The 18,550-nt window shown below is 54.8% G+C and overlaps 2 protein-coding genes across 7 annotated transcripts in view; both read right to left on the bottom strand.

Annotated features, from left to right (window-relative positions):
• The window catches only part of ZNF385C (zinc finger protein 385C), a 73,281-nt gene extending 69,996 nt beyond the window's left edge, over window positions 1-3,285 (bottom strand). For 2 of the 4 annotated variants that reach the window (XM_030808129.1, XM_030808131.1), the window contains exon 1: window positions 2,792-3,284. The gene's annotated coding sequence lies outside the window, so the exon portion shown is untranslated. Of the gene's footprint in view, window positions 1-2,791 lie in introns of all 4 variants that reach the window. The other 2 variants (XM_030808132.1, XM_030808130.1) reach the window with 2 other exon arrangements.
• A 3,158-nt stretch (window positions 3,286-6,443) lies between these two features.
• On the bottom strand, window positions 6,444-18,507 carry DHX58 (DExH-box helicase 58). Of its 3 annotated transcripts, XM_030808125.1 has the most exons (13): window positions 18,423-18,507; window positions 17,528-17,696; window positions 17,097-17,298; window positions 16,524-16,714; window positions 15,106-15,222; window positions 13,830-13,956; window positions 13,422-13,613; window positions 11,285-11,538; window positions 10,564-10,713; window positions 10,312-10,473; window positions 8,833-9,023; window positions 7,256-7,352; window positions 6,444-6,986 (listed from the first exon to the last, which is right to left on the bottom strand). In XM_030808125.1, exons 2-13 carry the CDS (start codon window positions 17,693-17,695, stop codon window positions 6,801-6,803), a joined length of 2,037 nt encoding a protein of 678 aa, XP_030663985.1. In that variant the 5' UTR covers window position 17,696; window positions 18,423-18,507; the 3' UTR covers window positions 6,444-6,800. The 3 variants fall into 3 exon arrangements, with proteins under 3 accessions (XP_030663985.1, XP_030663984.1, XP_030663986.1); XM_030808124.1 differs by having other exon boundaries at window positions 13,422-13,956; XM_030808126.1 differs by lacking the exons at window positions 6,444-6,986; window positions 7,256-7,352; window positions 8,833-9,023 and having other exon boundaries at window positions 10,318-10,427; window positions 13,422-13,956.
• Between the last annotated feature and the right edge of the window lie 43 nt (window positions 18,508-18,550).

Below are 18,550 nucleotides of genomic sequence, written 5' to 3'. Positions count from 1 at the left end.
CAGAAACAATGAGTGAGCAGAGACAGCCACAAAAAAGGTTTCATGCCTCTTCTGAACAGACGGTGTGTCCAGGTGCCACAGGGCACTTGACTACAGTCAACACCAGCGTGCCATTCTTTCCCGCTGGGGATGACCCCCGCCGCCTAGCCAGCTGACCCCACAGTCTCCCCTGTCCCAAGCCCAAACTCTAAACTCACGGGAGAACCCACATGATAGACACATGGCCCCTCCCGGGCTGCAAGGCGCAGCTCCCTCTGAGAAGGGCAGCCGGAGGGATGGTGGGGTCCAACCCTGGCTTTCCCCCAGGCTAGCTTCCATCCCACCTGCTGCTGCGGCCCCAGTTAGCTCCCTCCTTGCTCCTGGGGTCCAGTGACCCACACCCTCACCACACACAGGAGAGAAGTAACCTCTCCTCCCCAGCCCTTCCCTCTCAAGCGTCACAGGACATTTAAAAAATAAATTGTCCCAGTTTTGTGGTGGATAATGAGGTCAGGAGGCCCACAGGGGAACTACTTGTTGGTGACAACTGACAATCTTCATTTCACCTTGAAACTCCTTCCTGGTCCAGGTAAGCATGTTCTAAGCCCAGTTTTATGGGGGTGCTACTCTACTGGGGGACAAGGAAAGTGGGGAAGGAATTAACCAAATGGCAGCTGAAGTCACAGGCCCAGCCAGGCCCACCTGGAACACTCACAGGGCCTGGGGCAAGGGGACAACTGGTGGCCCACAGACATATATCTAAATATTTAAAAGTTATAAATCAAGCCAGCAAACTGTGAAATATGTTCTAACCTCTCACCCTGACAAATACACCTTCACTAACAACCTGGAGGACCAGATACAAATTTGGATTTGTCTGCCTCCTGAGCTTTACACATCAGAACGACTCTGTGCAGAGGAGACAGCTTCACTCGCACCCTGGCCACCCCCTTCCTGCTGCCGGGTCCTGTCTGCACCACAAGGGACTCTTGTGCATGTATAAGGACACCCAGCCTCATGTCCTTGCTCCATCCACAGCCCCTGCAAATAGCTGTCCCTTCACTGTCCCTAGGGGTGCACACACTATTGGCATAACCTGTCCTGAGGCGGACAGGCCTAGAGAAGAGGCTGGCATGGGCCGGGAGCCAGATGGTGACCATCTGGGCATGGACATCCAGAGTCACAGGTATGGAGAATGTGGTCTTGGAGGGGACTCACAGTCTCATCCCCTCGGCCCTGCTGATGCCTCATCCCACAGGGAGAGGACTGGCAGCAGGAGGGCCAGAGTGGAGCCTTTGAAAGCCCCCAGCTTAAGGCATGGGCACTCCCTCCCTTGCCCAGGTTTAAGGGTGCTACTGAACTCAGCCTTCCCTGGCAGCCTAGAGATCAGGCCAGGGCCTGAAGCTATCCTTTCATTGGAGGACAGCTTGGACAATCCCCAAACAGGACTTTCAGTCACTTGTATTATTTATCTTCCTGGAAAAATGTAGTGCAGCTTGATCCCAACTCCTGGAGGTGGGGAGGGCAGAGCAGTGATGACAAGAGGGCGTTTTTTTCAGGTTGGGTCTCCAAGCCAGAGCTTGTTCCACTGAGGCACAGCCCCAAGTGAGCTCCTGCTGGTACTGGTCCCTGCCTTGGGCGGGGCAGGGGGACTCTCTCCCTTCTACAGAGACAAAAGGCAACACAAACAAGATGACTAAAAGGGGAGAAGGTGAGGGGCCCTGGGCAGCCCAGACAGGTCCAGAGATCCAGGAACCAGCAGGGGGCAGGGGCTGGTGGGGGGGTGTGCAGTGAAGGGCACTCTTTCTAGCCAAGCTTAGCTAAAAAAAACAAAAAAAAAACCCTTCCACTCCCCCCTCCCCTGCTCACTCTCACCCCCTGCAGATCAGCTTTGCTGTCCGACACATGAGGGGACACATACTTTCTGAGCCCTCGCCAGGCTCCAGGCACTGTGCTAAGTGCTCTACATGTGTACCCTCATTTAACCCTTGCAGCCACCCTATGAGGTGGGTTCTATTATTATCCCATTTTACAGGTGATTAAATGAACTCAAAGAGGTTAAGAAACTTGTTCAAGGTCACGCAGTAGGTAGAGGTGTCAGAACTCAGCTCTAACTGACCCCAAAGCCCCCACTCTTTCCACTAGAGCACATGGCCTGCCAGAAGTAAGAAGCTGGCACAGACCCAGAAGGCATGAAGGTCAGATAAGAGAACGAACTTCTGCCTCTGATGGTTTGTGTGGTGGAATGAGGCAATGGAATGGGGAATCTAGACAGACAAGCCCCCCTCCCCTCATTGTCACCCGTGTCTGTCCAAAGGCTTGTGACGATCTCAGGAAGGTCCCTGGGGTCCCAGCTGGACCCAGACAGCAATGTCCTGACTTCCCTTTGTTCTATAATCCAGGGTCCTCTGCTCTACTTCAACCCAGCACCATGACCCAAAGGCTGCCTCTCCTTAGGGGCTCAGAGCTCTGAGCATCACATTGAAGCTGTTAGCCCAGGTCCTCCTCTTCCAGGAAGGCTTCCTCGAGGTCCTGGGAGGCAGAACCCCTTTCCTACAGCCCAAATCCCAACACTGAGGGTGCAAATGCTCCCCTGTCTACAATAAGGCCACATCTGTGATCATCTTCCCCAGCCGGCTCTGTGACACAGACACAGAAAAGAGCTACTGAGTTCCCAGACTTTCTGGGTTCCCTAGGCCATCGGGGTAATCCCCTGCTCACCCCCCTGTACCCAGATGTAAATAAATGATGCAGGTGCCCTGGGGCTCATTAGAAAACCCAGGCCCCAGCTCAGCTATGCGGCGGCTCTTACCTCATTAGCCCACGGAACAGAAGCCGTTTGGGTCAAGCCATCACCCTCTAGGGTGGGGAAGAGGCTGCCCTTGGATGAGGCATGGCGCACTCTCAGTCAATGAGGTTCCTTACTCCGGAGCCCCGTCGTCACCATCCCCAACCTGCCCCATTCCAGAAAGCTGTGTGTCTAATGCCCGGCTCTTTCTTTTCCATCCTTTGGAGCCCGCCTGGCATCAGGGATAACCAGCCAGGACCCTCTAACTGCCCCAGAGTTTAGTCCCGCCCAGCAGATGCCCAACGTCCGCGCGCAGAGCCGAGATAGGGATATCCTCACTGTCCCTTGGAGTCCCCCAGTTTTGAGGCGAGAGGACCGGACAGGTGGAAGGGGCTGCCTCGTTCTCCCGCGCTGCCCTCGAGGTCCTCGGCGTGGACTAGCCCGCGTCGCCATCTTACCTGCGGGGCAGAGACGGAGCCCGCCGCGGCCACCTGCTCTCGCCTGGCTGGGAACGCTGCGTGTCGGGCTGGCTGGGAGGGGCGGGGCCCGGCGGGGCAGGGGCGGGGCTGGGAGGGGGAGCCGGGCCGGCCCCTCCTCGAGGCCCCGCCGGTGGGGTGCGCGGGCTCATTCAGGTGGGAAGTCCCGGGAGAGCATCTGGGCCACAGGGAGGGCCCGGAGCTCGAGTTCTGAAGGCTGGGAAGTTAGGACTCCGGGGGGTGCGGGGGGCGGGTGGAAATCCCCCGCTTCAGACAGCCTTGCCCAGATGCCCTGGAGCCGGTGACTTCATATAAAGACCCCTCACGCAAAGAAGAAAGCTCAGAAACCTCTCCTGGCCTGAGTCCCCTTCCATCTGAGCTCTTCGGGCCTGGCAGGGTGGGTGTGAGACGGGACACTCCTCTAAAGGTAGGGTGCCCTCTCCAGGGCTCAGCTGTGCGGGGGCTTAGGCCACTGAGGGGGCCATTGGGCACCCAGACCATCTTTATCCTCAGCCCATCTCTCTCCCTGCCACACAGCCCCTCCTCCGCCCCCAGCGCCAGCCCAGGTCCCCCAGCTGTCACTGGTTAGCCCTGGAATGACAGGCGTCCTGACTCCGTGAGTCTAGCCACATTCAAGGCCTTTGAGCTTAGCACCCCTGAGCCCCTGCCCCCTCCCTCTGCCCCCAGTCGCTAATTTTATTGACCTGTAAAAGGCACGTTGCTGGCAGGCGGTATACTAACTGAAGGCAAAGTGGGGAGCGGATGGGCAACTCTCCCCCCGGGAAGGCAGCTGGAGATGGGACAGGAGGGAGGAGGAAGGAGACTCCTGGATCCAGGGCCAAGGACACTTGGAGGGGAGGAGGAAGGGGGCCTTGAGAAAGAGGGGTACACTCTCTATGGGAGATGGTAGCCAAAAAGGCGGGAGCGAGCATTTCAGCCCTCAATCAGACAAGAGGCCTACAGAAAAAAGAAAATGCTGGGAGAAGAGAAGGTGCATTTCTCATCTACCTAGGGACAGAACCAAGAATGTAGCAGGAGGGAAGGGGTTTGGATGGCAGGAAGGACTGCCATCCTGCTCTCAAATCTCTGCCCTAGCCCCCTCCCTTCCTCTTGAAGGTGTCTCCTGCCTGCTGGGCCTTGTACTACAGAAATAGCCCTTTCCCTGATGAAGCAACCTAGATCTTGCCTTTCTTTTTCTTTCTTGTTAAAATGAGAACAGAAAATTTAGGCCTTTGTAATTTTCCCCACCCCCATGCCTACCTGAGCCCACCCCTCAAACCCTGGATCTCAGCATTTCCCCAGCCTAGGGGAGATGACCTGAGGGTTAAGGGAAGGTAGAGAGGGGAACATCGGGGTTGGAAGTTATTATGGGGTAGGGGGAGCAGGAAGCCCTCACACTCTTGATGGGCCTCAAGTTCAGACTGTTGATACCCTTTATGAATAAGGCTTAGGAGAGCTATTAAAGAGGAGTGTTTAAAACTTCCTTTTTTTTTTTTTTGAGACGGAGTCTTACTGTGTTGTCCAGGCTGCAGTGCAGTGGCATGATCTCGGCTCACTGCAAACTCCATCTCCTAGGTTCAAGCGAGTCTCCTGCCTCAGCCTCCTGAGTAGCTGGAATTACAGGAGCCTGCACACGCGAGCTATTTTTTTTTTTTTTTTTTTTTTTTTTTTTGGACGGAGTGCCTGTCCCAGCTGGAGTGCGTGGGCGATTCGCTCCTGCCCCGCCTCCCGCGCCCCCGCTCACCCCGGTGCTGGACCAGCGCCCCCCACCCGGCTAGTTTTTTTGTATTTTAGTAGAGACGGGGTTCACGTGGTCGTCTCTGACTCGTGATCCCCGCCTCGGCTCCAAGTGCTGGATTACGTGGCCCGCCCGCATTTTGTAATTTTTAGTAGAGATGGGGTTTCACCGAAATGGCCAGGCTTGTCTCCAACCCCTGACTCCAGGTGATCTGCCCGCCTCGGCCTCCCAAAGTGCTGGGATTACAAGCGTGAGAAAACACGCCGGGCCTAAAACTTTTAACACTAGGTCAGGCACAGTGGCTCATGCCTGTGATCCCAGCACTTTGGGAGGATTACCTGAGCCCAGGAGTTGGAGATCAGCCTAGGCAACATAGTGAGACCTTGTCTGTACACTGCCTCTCTACCCCCAAAAAATTAGGTGTGGTGGTGTACATCTGTAGTCCCAGGTACCAGGGAGGTTGAGGTGGGGGGATTGCTTGAGCCTGGGAGGTCAAGGCTGAAGTGAGCCACGATTGTACTACGGTACTCTAGCTTGGGCGACAGAGCGAGTCCCTGTCTCAAAAACAAAATAAGAACAAAAACAAAAAAAACAAGGCCGGGCCCAGTGGCTCATTCATGTGATCCCAGCACTTTAAGAGGCCGAGGTGGGTGGATCACCTGAGCTCAGGCGTTTGAGACCAGCCTGTTGGCCAACATGGCGAAACCCTGTCTCTACCAAAAATACAAAAATTAGCCAGACATGGTGGCAGGCACCTGTAATCCTAGCTACTTGGGAGGCTGAGGCAGGAGGATCACTTGAGCCCTGAAGGCAGAGGTTGCAGTGAGCTGAGATCGCGCCATTGCACTCCAGCCTGGGCAACAGAGCGAGACTCTGTCTCAAAAAAACCAAACACTTTTAACACTAAAAATTACAAAGCAGGTCATTGGATGGGGAAGGGTGAGAGGTATGGATTGCAATGGGGAACCAGGAAACTTTTGTTGTTCTTTGAAAATTCCACTGGAAGAAACAGGACATTTTGAGGATGATGGCTATGTTCATAATCTTGATCGTGGAGGATATGCATGTTAAAACGTATCCAGGCCGGGGACGGTGGCTCACGCTTGTAATCTCAGCACTTTGGGAGGCTGAGGCAGGCAGATCGCCTGAGGTCAGGAGTTTGAGAACAACCTGGCCAACATGGTGAAACCCCGTCTCTACTAAAAATACAAGAAATTAGCTGGGCATGGTGGCGGGCACCTGTAATCCCAGCTACTTGGGAGGCTGAGGCAGGAGAATCGCTTGAACTCAGGAGGTGGAAGTTGCAGTGAGCCAAGATCGTGCAACTGTACTCCAGCCTGGGCAACAAGAGTGAAACTTCGTCTCGACAAATAAAAAAATAAAAAAAAAGTACCCAATTGCACACTATACAAGCAGTTTATTTTCTACTAATTATATTCCAACAAAATTAAGACATCACACATTTTCTATCCCATTTTTTCATTTATTTTTATGAGGAGCCTCAAAAAATAGAAGTGGCCTTGGTAGGGAAGGAATGTCATGATTCCGAGTACAGTATGGCAAATTATTTTGCCTCAGTTTCTCTAACTCCATCCAGTGCATATGAAAGTGTCTATGTGTGTACAAGGTAGGTCTGGGCTGAGCTCTGGCCCTCCAGTTGTTTCCCCGTTGCGGGAGCCTAAGCCAGGGTGCCCAAGACTCCTCTGTGGCTGGTGGGCCTGATGCCCACAGCTGATGATTCAGGAAGGAGGGGCTTGGACTCTGCTGCAGACTCTCCCGCCCCCTATAGCCCAAACCGGGCACTGCAGCAATGAGGTGGTCAGTCCAGGGAGAGGTCCGACAGGTTCTGGGCACAATGCTGCAGGAAGTCAAAGTCAGGCACGGAGAAGGGCACACGGGACCACTTTTTGGCCTGGATCCGCCCCTGAGGGGTCTCCAGGAGCATGCTGCGGACTTTGAGCGCTGGCAGCTTCACTGACTTGTAGATCATCTGCAGACCCCAGACCTGGAGGTGAGACAGAGAGGGTAGGGTCTGGGTCTCTGGCCTCAGACTGGGCTTCTCTCCTCAAGTTGGAATTCCCTCAATACAGGGCCTTTTCCTCCCACCTGAGATGTCACAGACTGTGGGCTCCCTTAGGGAGGGGCTGGACCTCCCTCTTCAGACTGGAGGCCATGGGGTGGGACTGTCTCCCGTGTCCTAGTGAGGGCTCCCTGAGGGCCTCCGAAGACTGGGGCTGAGGACTCTGGCGCCTGGGACACAGCCTAAGCTCTTACCTCCCCACAGTTCCTGCAGCTGATGACACCCCCAGGCTTCCAGTCCTTGAAGACTTTGTTGATGACCACAGGATCCCTGGAGACATTATAGTAGATCCTGGAGAGGAAGAGGGGTGGCCACAGCCCTCATTGACCCTCCTCAGCCCCGGATCTCATGCCCTCCTGCAGGCCAAGCCTCTGCCTGGACCTTGGGCCTTCCTGCTGGTCAAGAGGCACAGACTTCCCAGGCCAGGAAATCCAATCTTCGGTGAGTTCTACCTGTGTGGCCTCCATCGCATGTTCCCTTGTGCCCAGGTTCAAGCCTCAGCATCGGTTACCTGGTCTTCACAGTCTCCTAACGGGTCTCTTTGCCTCCATTTTTACTCCCAATCCCAAGCCATCCTTCCACCAACTGCTAGAGTGATCTAAAAATATAAATCTGCCCTGACATTCTGTTCCTTAAAATCTATCCAAGATTCCTAAGAGGAACCTCCTGGATAAAGGCTACACTTTCACACCTGACCTTTCAAATCTTCCACGGGCTAGTCTGTCTTTTTCTAAATCTCATTATTTGGGGGGAGGGATAGCATTAGGAGATATACCTAATGCTAAATGGGGAGTTAATGGGTGCAGCACACAACATGGCACATGTATACATATGTAACAAACCTGCACATTGTGCACATGTACCCTAAAACTTAAAGTATAATAATAATAATACATAAATAAATCTCATTATTCACAGTCCCTTCCACTCAGGTCAACTGGTGTCGCTTTTTTTTTTTTAAAGGCAGAGTCTCGCTCTATTGCCCAGGCTGGAGTGCAGTGGTGCGATCTTGGCTTGCCTCCCGGGTTCAAGTGATTCTCCTGCCTCGGCCATCCAAGTAGCTGGGATTACAAGCATGGGCCACCACGCCCAGCTAATTTTTGTATTTTTTTTTAGTAGAGAAGGGGTTTCACCATGTTGGCCAGAATGGTCTTAAACTCCTAACCTCAAGTGATCTACCCACCTCAGCCTCCCAAAGTGTTGGAATTACAGGCATGAGCCACTGCGCCCAGCCCTCCATGGTTACCTTCTCATTCGCTTACATTCAAACCAGACCCATTGAGACCTAGCTGAAATGCAACCTCCTCAATTGAGAAAACCCGTGTGAAGATCCTTGGCACAGTGGCCTGGAACACAGAGGTTGACATAATGAATGGATGGAGGATGGGGGAAGTTTACTTTCTAGGAGATAGCGGATGGGGGATGGCTCAGGGATGGCCAAGCTCTCTTGATATCCTCGGAGTACATAGGACCAGAGGGTCAATGTGTGGTCTTTTGACACTTAGTATCCTGAATTCCAGTTCTTGCTCAACCAGACAGTGGCTGTGGGAACTTGGGCAAGTCACATAGCCTCTCTGAGCCTCTATTTCCTTGCCTATAAAATGGAGACAGGGATAAAACCTGTCTAACCAGATTATTGTGAAAATGCAGAGTAAGTACTTGCTACAATGCTCTTTAGCTTCCCAAAGCTTCAAAGCACTGTCTGGATGGGAAGGATTCCTAGGCCCCCATCCCATGCCCCCATCCCGATAGCCCCTTCCACAGGTCTCACGAGAAGGTGGGGTTCACGTTGACATGGTGGGTGCCCTCCACCTTCCGCAGGTCGCTGCCATGGCCCACGGCCACCATGCAGTTGATGCAGAGTAGCTGCACGTGCTCCACTGGGAACTGCCGCCGCTGTTTCTCCCGCTGGGCTGCCTGGGCCGCCCGCTTGGTCAGGGCTGCCTGCTGCAGATCCCGGATCTGGGGTGGGAGGAGACACCAGGCATGGCTGGGGCCTAAGAGAACGTTCCTTGGGGGACAAAAGGTTCCCAAAGACCTAAGATCATTGTACCTGGAAGAGACTTTCCTTAACCCTCCCTGCAGAACGTGCAGAAGATAAGCCCAGAACTAGGACTTATATCATCAGTTCCCCTGAGGCAGGGCCACCACCATCCTGCCTTGTCCAGGGTGCTCCCTGTTATCCCAGCATAATTGTTAATGATGCCCCATGACAGATTCACAGAAGCAGCTTTGCCTAAAATCCTTCAAGACTGAGCAGGAAAGCTTACCCCTCCCACTGTTGTCCCCCACTACTCATACTGTTTTTCTCCACAGCTGTTTTGTTTTTTTTTTTTCCTGAGATGGAGTCTCGCTCTGTCACCCAGGCTGGAGTGCAGTGGCACAATCTCCGCCTCCTGGGCTTAAAAGAAGCTCTATTGCTGTGATGATGCAGTAATTCATGCCTGTAATCCCAGCATTTTGGGAGGCCAAGGCAGGTGGATCACAAGGTCAGGAGTTCAAGACCAGCCTGGGCAACATGGTGAAACCCCATCTGTACTAAAAATACAAAATTATCCGGGCATGGTGGCGCACGCCTGTAATCCCAGCTACTCGGGAGGCTGAGGCAAGAGAACTGCTTGAGCTCAGGAGGTGGAGATTGTGCCACTGCACTCCAGCCTGGGTGACCGAGCGAGACTCCGTCTCAGGAAAAAAAAAAAAAAAAAAAAACAGCTGTGGAGAAAAACAGTATGAGTAGTGGGGGACAACAGTGGGAGGAGTAAGCTTTCCTGCTCAATCTTGAAGGATTTTAGGCAAAGCTGCTTCTGTATCTGTCATGGGGCATCATTAACAATTATGCTGGGATAACAGGGAGCACCCTGGACAAGGCAGGATGGTGGTGGCCCTGCCTCAGGGGAACTGATGATATAAGTCCTAGTTCTGGGCTTATCTTCTGCACGTGGGCTTATCTCGTCCCCTCTGCCTGGTTCCAGAAAGGCTGTAATGCAGCTCTTCCAGATACATAAAGTATCTCATGGCAAGGATAAATAAAGAGCCTTGGACAAGGCCTGTTCCTATGGCCTTCTGGAGTCCAGGTACTGCCTTCCCTGGCAGCCCCACCCCAGCCTCTATCTAAACCTTCCCTAGGTGGGCAAAGTTAGCCCCGAGATGTAGAGGGGACAGGGGGACGTATGCGTGCAGTCAGAAACCTGCCAGGGAGGGGCTCCCTCCTCCCCATCCCTCCCACAGGGCGTGCAGGCTGCCTGCAGACCTTGGCCTGGTACTCGGCCTGGTCCATTTTCTGCACAGCAGCCACCGCCTGCTCCATCAGCGTCTCCAGCGCCTCGTTGATCAGCTCCCGCTTCAGCTCCCGGCTACCCTCAGTTGCTACAAACGAGTACACACTCTGATCGGCCCGGGCACGGCCCCTGGCCTGGGAAGGGAGACAAGGGGTGTCCTGAGTCGGGCTGGGGCCCCACACGGGATCCTATAAGGGCGGCTGAGTGGAGGAGGATGTGAGTACCTGGACCATGGAGATTTCATTGGTCAGGAGCCCATAACGCACCACCACATTGCAATGTGGAATGTCCAGCCCCTCCTCCGCCACACTCGTGGCCACCAGAAGGTTCAGAGTTCCATTTCGGAACTTCCAGATCACTTCTTGCTGGTCCCTCTGCAGGCGGAGGGCAGGGAGGAGAAAGAGGCTGGTACATGAGGTGGCTCAGGCTGACTCCACCTGCCAGAGTAGCCTCTTCTGGTTTGGCCCTCGCTCCCAATCTTGGTCCATCTCCCTAGAGTACTTGAATCCCATCTTTATCCCCAGGTACCCCCAGGATCTTGCCCATCTTCCCAGGTAATTGTCCAACCCCCATCTTCCCTAGGGACTCCTAAGGGTCCCTGCCCCTCTAGTCTAGGAACAACTCTCAAGCCATAGTCTTCTCCTGCAAGGGACCCCAGACCTGATCCTCTGCCCTGAGGAACTGCATCACCCACCTCTTTCCCTACAGACCCCCATGCCCAACCTTCTGCCCCAAAGGACCCCCAGACTGGGAGAGGCTTCAGCACTGGGGAGGTCAGTGTCCGCCCCTCTCCCCTAGAGCTCCTTGCCCCTCTGCCTGGGGATAGTCAACTTTCTCTTTCCCCAGGGTCTCCCTGCCCCCACCTCTCTGTGCTGAAGACCATTCCCCGCACTTCTCTCCTATAGAATCCCTCCCAGCGCCAGCATCTTTCCCCGAAGCCCACACCTGGGTCATGTGGGTGCTCTGGCTGCTGTTCCCAGCCCCAATCAGTAGCTGGGCCCGAATGTCTAGGGTCTTCAGGCCCGGCTGCTGCTGGAGCCAGAGCAGGAGGGAGTGTGTGCTCTGGCGGGTGCGGGTGAAGATGATACCCCGAGGGCTGTCAGAGCTCCTGAATTGCCTTTGCAGGATCTTTTCCAGCATCTCCAGTTTTGGATTCTCCGGGCCATGAGTTGCCAAGTGGGCCAGCACATTCTTGTGGTCTGTCGAAAACCCCAAAAAGTTAGCTGGGTGTAGTGGCACATGTCTGTAGTCCCAGATACTTGGGAGGCTGAGGACAGAAGGATCGCTTGAGCCTAGGAGGTCAAGGCTGAAGAGAGCTATGACTGCACCACTGCACTCCAGGCTGTGTAACAGAGTGAGACTCTGTCTGGAAAAAAAAAAAAAAAAAAAAAAAGCAAGAAAGAAAGAGAGAGAAGGAAAGAAAGGGAGGGAGGGAAAGAAAGAAAGAAAGAAAAAGAAAGAAAGAAAGAAGAAAGAAAAGAAAGAAAGAAAGAAGAGAGAGAGAGAAGGAAAGAGAGAAGGAAAGAAAGGAAGGGAGGGAGGGAGGGAAAGAAAGGAAGGAAGGGAAGGAGGGAGGGAGGGAAAGAAAGAAAGAAAGAGAAAGAAAGAAGAAAAGCCCCAGAGGCAGAGGATTCAGATCTTGGAGTGGGGAGGGCACTGGCGGAGGAGGTTCTCACAGGAATAGGACTGCAGGAGTGCAGAAGGTGGGGGGTGGGGGAAGGATGGAACTCCTGCTCAACTCCCCCACAGCAGCACCAAGAACACATTTAAGGATGCCCTGGCCAGGTGCATTGGCTCACGCCTGTAATCCCAGCACTTTGGGAGGGTGAGGTGAGCGAATCACCCGAGGTCAGGAGTTCAAGACCAGCCTGACCAAAATGGTGAAACCCCGTCTCTATTAAAAATACAAAAAAATTAGCTGGGCGTGGTGATGCACACTTGTAGTCCCAGCTACTCGGGAGGCTGAGGCAGGAGAATCGCTTGAACCTGGGAGGGGGAGTTGTAGTGAGCTGGGATCGTGCCATTGTACTCCAGCCTGGGCGACAGAGCAAGACTCCCTCTCAAAAAAACAAAAACAAAAAAGGATGCCTCCTACCGAGCCCACTCTCAAGGCCAGCCTTGCACCAGGGTTATACAGTACAGAACCTCAGACCAGAACCCTCTTCTCCCCAGTGACCAGGATGACCCTTGAGCTTTTAACTCTGACCTCTGCTACCCAGATCTCTTGAGCCCCAGCCTGTGCTGAGATTTGCAACCTTAAACTTCACCCTCTGACTTTCAGCCTCACTCTCCCAGTCTAAAGGAACCACTCCTAGCTAATCTTTTAAAAAAATCTGGGGCGGGGCCACGCTGAACCAGACGAGGCGAGGACAATCAGGAGAGAACACGTGAAATCTAAAAAAAAAAAAATTAGCCGGGGTGGGGGGCGCCTGTAGTCCAGCTACTCGGAGGCTGAGGCAGGGAATGGCGTGAACCGGGAGGCAGAGTTGCGTGAGCCGAGATGCACCACTGCACTCCAGCCTGGCGACAGAGCGAGACCGTCCAAAAAAAAAAAAAAAAAAAAAAACGGGCGGGGCTCACACCTGTAATCCCAGCACATTGGGAGGCAGAGGCAGGAGGATCACTTGAGCCCAGGAGTTAGAGACTAGCCTGGGCAACAAAGCGAGACTCCCCCTCTTCAAAAAAAATTTTTTTTAATTAGCTGGGAGTGGTGGTGCCCACCTGTAGTCCTAGCTACTTGGGAGGCTGAAGGGTGAGAATTACTTGAGCCCATTAGGTCGAGGTTGCAGTGAGCTATGATTGCACAACTGTCCTCCAGCCTGGGCGACAGAACAAGACCCCGACTGTTAAAAAAAAAAAAAGTCAACAATCTGAATTAATTTTAACAACTATGCAAAAACCTTCACAAACGAGGAAATAAATCAGTCCTACCCATGGCCTTGGATTTTGGTTAGAAAAATAGGATCTCCACCAGTATCCACAAAGGCACCTTCCCATCCGACCTTGGCGACTGTGCCCTGGCCTCTGACCTCGCACCCAGGTCCCATCATCCCCGGCCCCGAAGCCCCCTCCCGCCCGTCACCATCGAACAGGGCCAGCAGCCGGCGCTCAGCACACAGGATCTGGGTTTTAGTGACGTGCTCCCTGTGATAGAAATCCTGCAGCGCAGCCAAGGCATCCACGGCGCGGACGGTGTCATGGATGAGCAGCGCGTCGTTGTAGCGCCTCAGGTGAAGCGCATACACCCGTTGCTCCTGGAGCCCGGCCAAAGCCGCTGAGGGCAGAGGGCGCAGGGTCTGAGCGGCCCACAGCCCCGCCCCCTGTCCTGCCCCATAGGGCCGTTCCACTCGACTCCGCCCCTGGAGTGGATAGGCCCCGCCCCGAAGGCCTCCACCCAGGCAGGCCCCGCCCCAAAGGTCTCTGCCGCGGCAGGCCCCGCCCCTGACCACTCCCACATCCTCGACTCCGCCTGAAGGGCTGCCCCTCTCACCAGCCTCACTCAACTTCACCACCTGCTGCTCATACATCTGCGTCCCAAAGTTCCGACTCAACTCAGGCATCTCCAGGTGGTCGTGGATTTGGTCCATGAGCTTCTTCAGCAAGTCCCCAAACGGATCCTGAGCAAGAGGAGAGTTGGAGGGGATTCCCCTACACATTGGAGGATGGGCACCCAGTAGCACACCGCGACTGCCTCACCCATCTGTCTTAGCTGTGGTGTGAGCTCCAGAGGGAGGCCGGCTAGGGTGTGGGGGAGTCTTGCCCTGTCTCACCCGCGATGTGCTCTTACCCTTTGGCCTGGGAACGGTGATGCCTACTGTAAGGTACATGCACGTGCTTTGCTCAAGGAATAGGCCGAGGCGGACATCCGGGCCAGCGTGACTCAGCGAGTTCAGGGGGCAGGCACATACTCCACTTGCTATATAACCTGTTTGTGTAAGTTCATACTGGACTCTACTGTCAGTAGAAGGTATAACTGCCCTGCTGACGCTGTGCACGGGGCTTGGTTCAGCTTGGCACGGCAGGGCACACTGGCGTGCCCAGAGAGAGAATAACGCTACTAATCCCTGTAAGGGAGAGCCGGTCGCCTTGAAGGCGGGCAGTGGGGAGCCAGGAACCGGCTTGTGCCCAGAGGGAAAGAGTTAAGCTGCTGACCCTGACAGAGCTAGCCTTGCAGGCCAGGGAGAGCAGCTGCAGGCGTGGGGGCAGCAGGAGCCACAGAGCCGGAGCAGACAGCCCAGATAAAGGTGGACAGTTTGAGAGAGCCGCTGCTGAGAGAGCTGCTGAATAAAACTACATTTCACCTGCCTATGGCCCCCCAAGGGTTCTTTCAGCTATCTGCTCACTCCCTCCCTCCCTCCAGACCACAGCATGGGCTCAAACCTGACCCCGAGTGTAACATTTGGTGTAGTTATGGACCTGACACCTAGTCCTTGTCCAGTCCAGTCATGGCAGACACCAGGCCGTGTCCACACTAGAGAGGGCTCAGTAGAGCCTCAGCACAAAGTATCCCTGCTCTCTGGTTTGTAGGGCACTCCCCAGCATGTCAGTGCTGTGACAGACACGGGTGGTGCCTTCTGAGTCAATCCAAAAAGCGGGCTGCGGGCATGGGCTGTATCTGCCCCATTTCACAGAAAGGAGAAATTGAGGCTTGGATACATAGCAAGTGACCTGAAGTCACAGAGCTAGTGAGCGCGGAGGCAGGGCCCAAGCCTAGGTGTCCTAACTTCACACCAGCTCCCGATCTCCGTGTCCCTGCCCCCACGTACCTGGCTGCGCCTGTGGCAGAGGTTGTACTGTTTGCAAGGCTGTTGGCTGTGCTCCTGCAGCTGGGGGCAGTAGTTCTGGGGTGACATGATGCACCACGTGTCCAAGTTGGCACAGAGCTAGGGGCAACAGAGAGGACTTTACTGGAAAGGGAGGGTTGATGGGGACAATGGGCAAAGATTTGGGGCAGGATGGATCCCAGCTGAGGACAGGAGAGTGTGGGCATTCGTCTACTCAAATATTGCTTGCCCTCTCTGTGCCAGTCTTGTTCTAGGCATTGGGGATACAAAGGAACTCAGATTGGAGTTGGAGAGACAGATAATAAGCCAGTAAAAGAATAATAGAACCGGCCAGGCGCGGTGGCTCACACCTGTAATCCCAGCACTTTGGGAGGCTAAGGTGGGTGGATCACCTGAGGTCAGGAGTTTGAGACAGCCTGGCCAACGTGGTGAAACCCCATCTCTACTAAATACAAAAATTAGCCAGTCCTGGTGGCACACGCCTGTAGTCCCAGTTCGTGCCACTGCACTCCAGCCTGGGTGACAGAGTGAGACTCTGTCTCAAAAAAAAAAAAAAAAAAAAAAAAAAAAAGAGGCTGGGCACAGTGGCTCACGCCTGTAATCCCAGCACTTTGGGAGGCCAAGGCAGGTGAATCACGAGGTCAGGAGTTCGAGACCAGCGTGGCCAACATGGTGAAACCCCGTCTCTACTAAAAATACAAAAAATTAGCTGGGCGTAGTGGTGGCCCCTGTAATCCCAGCTACTCGGGAGGCTGAGGCAGGAGAATCACTTGAACCTGGGAGGCGGAGGTTGCAGGGAGCTGAGACCATGCCACTGCCATCCAGCCTGGGCGATAGAACGAGACTCCATCTCAAAAAAAAAAAGAAAAATAGAAAATAATAAAACCTTGCAGAGCGCATTAACAAGCTCTGAAGAGGATAGCACTGGATGATATGACAGAGAGCAGAGGGGGTGATCAGGGAGGACTTTCAAGAGGTGGCATTAAGCTGTTCAATAAATGACAAGGAGGAGGCAGCAGGTAAAGTTCAAAGGGCATTCTAGGCAAAATAAATGGTAAATGCAAAGGTCCCCAAGATGGGAACAAGCCCTGCATGTTCAAGATGCAGAAGGCAGGCCAGTGTAGCTGTAGGATGCGCTACAACAGGGAGGGCGCAGGAAATGAGGTGGAGAGGTAGATCACGTGGAACTTTGTAAACCACAGTAGAGTTGGGAGTTAATTCTTTGTGCCATAAGAAACCACTGGAGGCTGGATCTTAGGTGAGGAAGGGGCCAGACCCTGCCATGGAGAGCCTAGTAGGGCTGGTGGGGATGGGGTAGTGGCAGGGCAGGCAGGGAGGGAGGGAAGGAGGGAAGCCCCTGGTGGGTCTGGCAGTGGGAGGCCCACAGGGGCCAGGCTGACCTGCAGGATGTGGTTGATGGCCCCATTGAGCTTGGAGGCCCCGCCAGTGCCTGGGGAGGCTGTGAGCCCTAGCACCTGGGGTAGCGGCTGTGCCCTCTGGAATTTAAGTTCTAGGTACTGGCTCATGATGACGTTGTAGACGGTGTCCTTGTGTGTGTGGTGGCACTCATCCACCACGATCAGGGAGAAGGCTGAGGGCACAGGGGGGAAGGCTGTGACCTGTGTTTGCAAAGCCCTTCCTCCCATCAGCTTTCAGGTAGTCCCCACGATGATGTAAGAATTCCTTCTTCCCTTTACAACCTGCAGCTGGTCCCAGGATGAGGCGCCAGGCAGGGATGATTTCTCTCCATTTCACAGATTAGTAAACCGAGGCTCAGCTGGGGAAGGGACTTGCCCAAGATCCTACACTATAGCCCGGCCTGTTTCTACTAGAGTGCCTGCAGGGGTTTTGTGAACAGGCAACCCCTCACTCCCACAAAAACTCCCAACACCTCAACTCCGGGAGGTGCCCTGGGGTTGGCGGGAGGAGGTACCCCAGATGCATATCTTTTTCCTCCCGGCCATGGCCCTCACCAGTGAGCTCCACGTGCTCCTCCTCCTCAGGGCTGGTCAGTGCCATCTGCAGAAGCTCTGCTGTGCAGATGAGCAGGTCATGGCACCGGGCCAGGTGGCCAAAGCCAGCACGTGGCCCCATGTCCCCACTCAGGGTTGTCATGGTCCAGCGTCCATCCAGCATGCGCCTGAACTCTTCACCATGCTGGGTCACCAGGTGCACCTGGGGGTGGAGAATGAGCTGGGAAAAGAGAGCTGAATCTGGGGCCAGGGGAGTAGGGAGGAGGTAAGGTGACCCGCAGGACATGGCTGGGTACTGAGCCAGGGTGGAAAGACAGGTGAGCTTAGCGATGGCCACAGCAGCTTTGGAGTTCTGGTGGGGACTGAGAGATGCCTGAAGAGCTGAGACCCTGCTTGGTGGCGGGGGAGTGGGATAGGGACAGACAACTCACCCTGTTGACCAATACAACCACCTTGGCTCCATCCACAGTCTCTAGGTGCCGCTTGGCCACATAAGCAGCCGCCCGGGTCTTCCCGGCACCCGTGGGCAGCCAGATGATGATATTCTTGCCCTCCAGGGCAGGCATGATCACCTCCCTCTGGTAGGGCCGCAGCTCCATTCTGGGAATGGCAGGGGACTCAGACCCACTGGCCCCTCCACCCCTCCCAACTCCTGGCCAGATCAGTTCATGCGGAGACCTCCCTTTGCCCAGGACTCCACCCCACTTGAGGGGGGTGGGGCAGGACTCCCTCAGAACCCATCAGGACCCTGCTCTGCCCAAAAAGGGGAGGAGGGAGTAACACAGGCTACACCTGCCCCCTGCCCAGCCCGGTCTCATCTGCTCTAGTAGGTAGGTCTGCCCAGGGCAGTCCCACTTAACTCGGCCTGGTGCCACTGTGCTCAGCTCAGAGACCCAAAATGGAAACTGAAACTGAGGGAAGGAGCCAGCTGAGCCGACTTAGGAATCTCCTATCCCTGCCCCAGGAAAAAGAACCAAGAAAAAAGAACCGCTTGTGCTAACCGTCATCGCCAACTGCCGCGGAGTACAAACTCCGGGAAGGTACTGCTGCCGCGCCAGCGCCCTGGCAGGCAGGATCACCTCCCATTGGTAGGGCCACAGCTCCATTCTGGGAATGGCAGGAGACTCAGACCCACTGGCCCCTCCACTCATCCCAACTCCTGGCCAGACCGGTCGGTACAGAGACCTCCCTTTGCCCAGGACTCCACCCCACTTGAGGGAGGTGGGGGAGGACACCCTCAAAACCCATCGGGAGCCTGCTCTGGCCAAAAGGTGGGGGTGGGAGTAACACAGGCTACACCTGCGCCTTGCCCAGGCTGGGTCTCACCTGCACCACCAGGTAGGCCTGCCCAGGGCGGCCCTGCTTAGCTCAGCCTGGTGCCACTGTGCTCAGCGCAGACAGCAGAAATCCGAAATGGAAACTGAAACTGAGGGGAGGAGCCAGCTGAGCTGACT

Source organism: Nomascus leucogenys, unplaced genomic scaffold (genome assembly GCF_006542625.1).
Source record: "Nomascus leucogenys isolate Asia unplaced genomic scaffold, Asia_NLE_v1 Super-Scaffold_285, whole genome shotgun sequence".
Classification (NCBI taxonomy): domain Eukaryota; kingdom Metazoa; phylum Chordata; class Mammalia; order Primates; family Hylobatidae; genus Nomascus; species Nomascus leucogenys.
The sequence above is the reverse complement of the archived record's forward strand: the minus strand, read 5'-3'. Positions and strand labels throughout refer to the sequence as shown.

Excerpts from the sequence above, each read along its gene's own strand:
- DHX58 (XM_030808124.1), bottom strand. The coding sequence starts at position 17,695 with ATGGAGCTGCGGCCCTACCAGAGGGAGGTGATCATGCCTGCCCTGGAG. Across the intron at positions 16,715-17,096 it reads GGAGCACGTGGAGCTCACTG|CCTTCTCCCTGATCGTGGTG; the intron begins GTGAGGGCCATG and ends CTGTGCCCTCAG. Across the intron at positions 10,474-10,563 it reads ATGAAATCTCCATGGTCCAG|GCCAGGGGCCGTGCCCGGGC; the intron begins GTACTCACATCC and ends CTCCCTTCCCAG.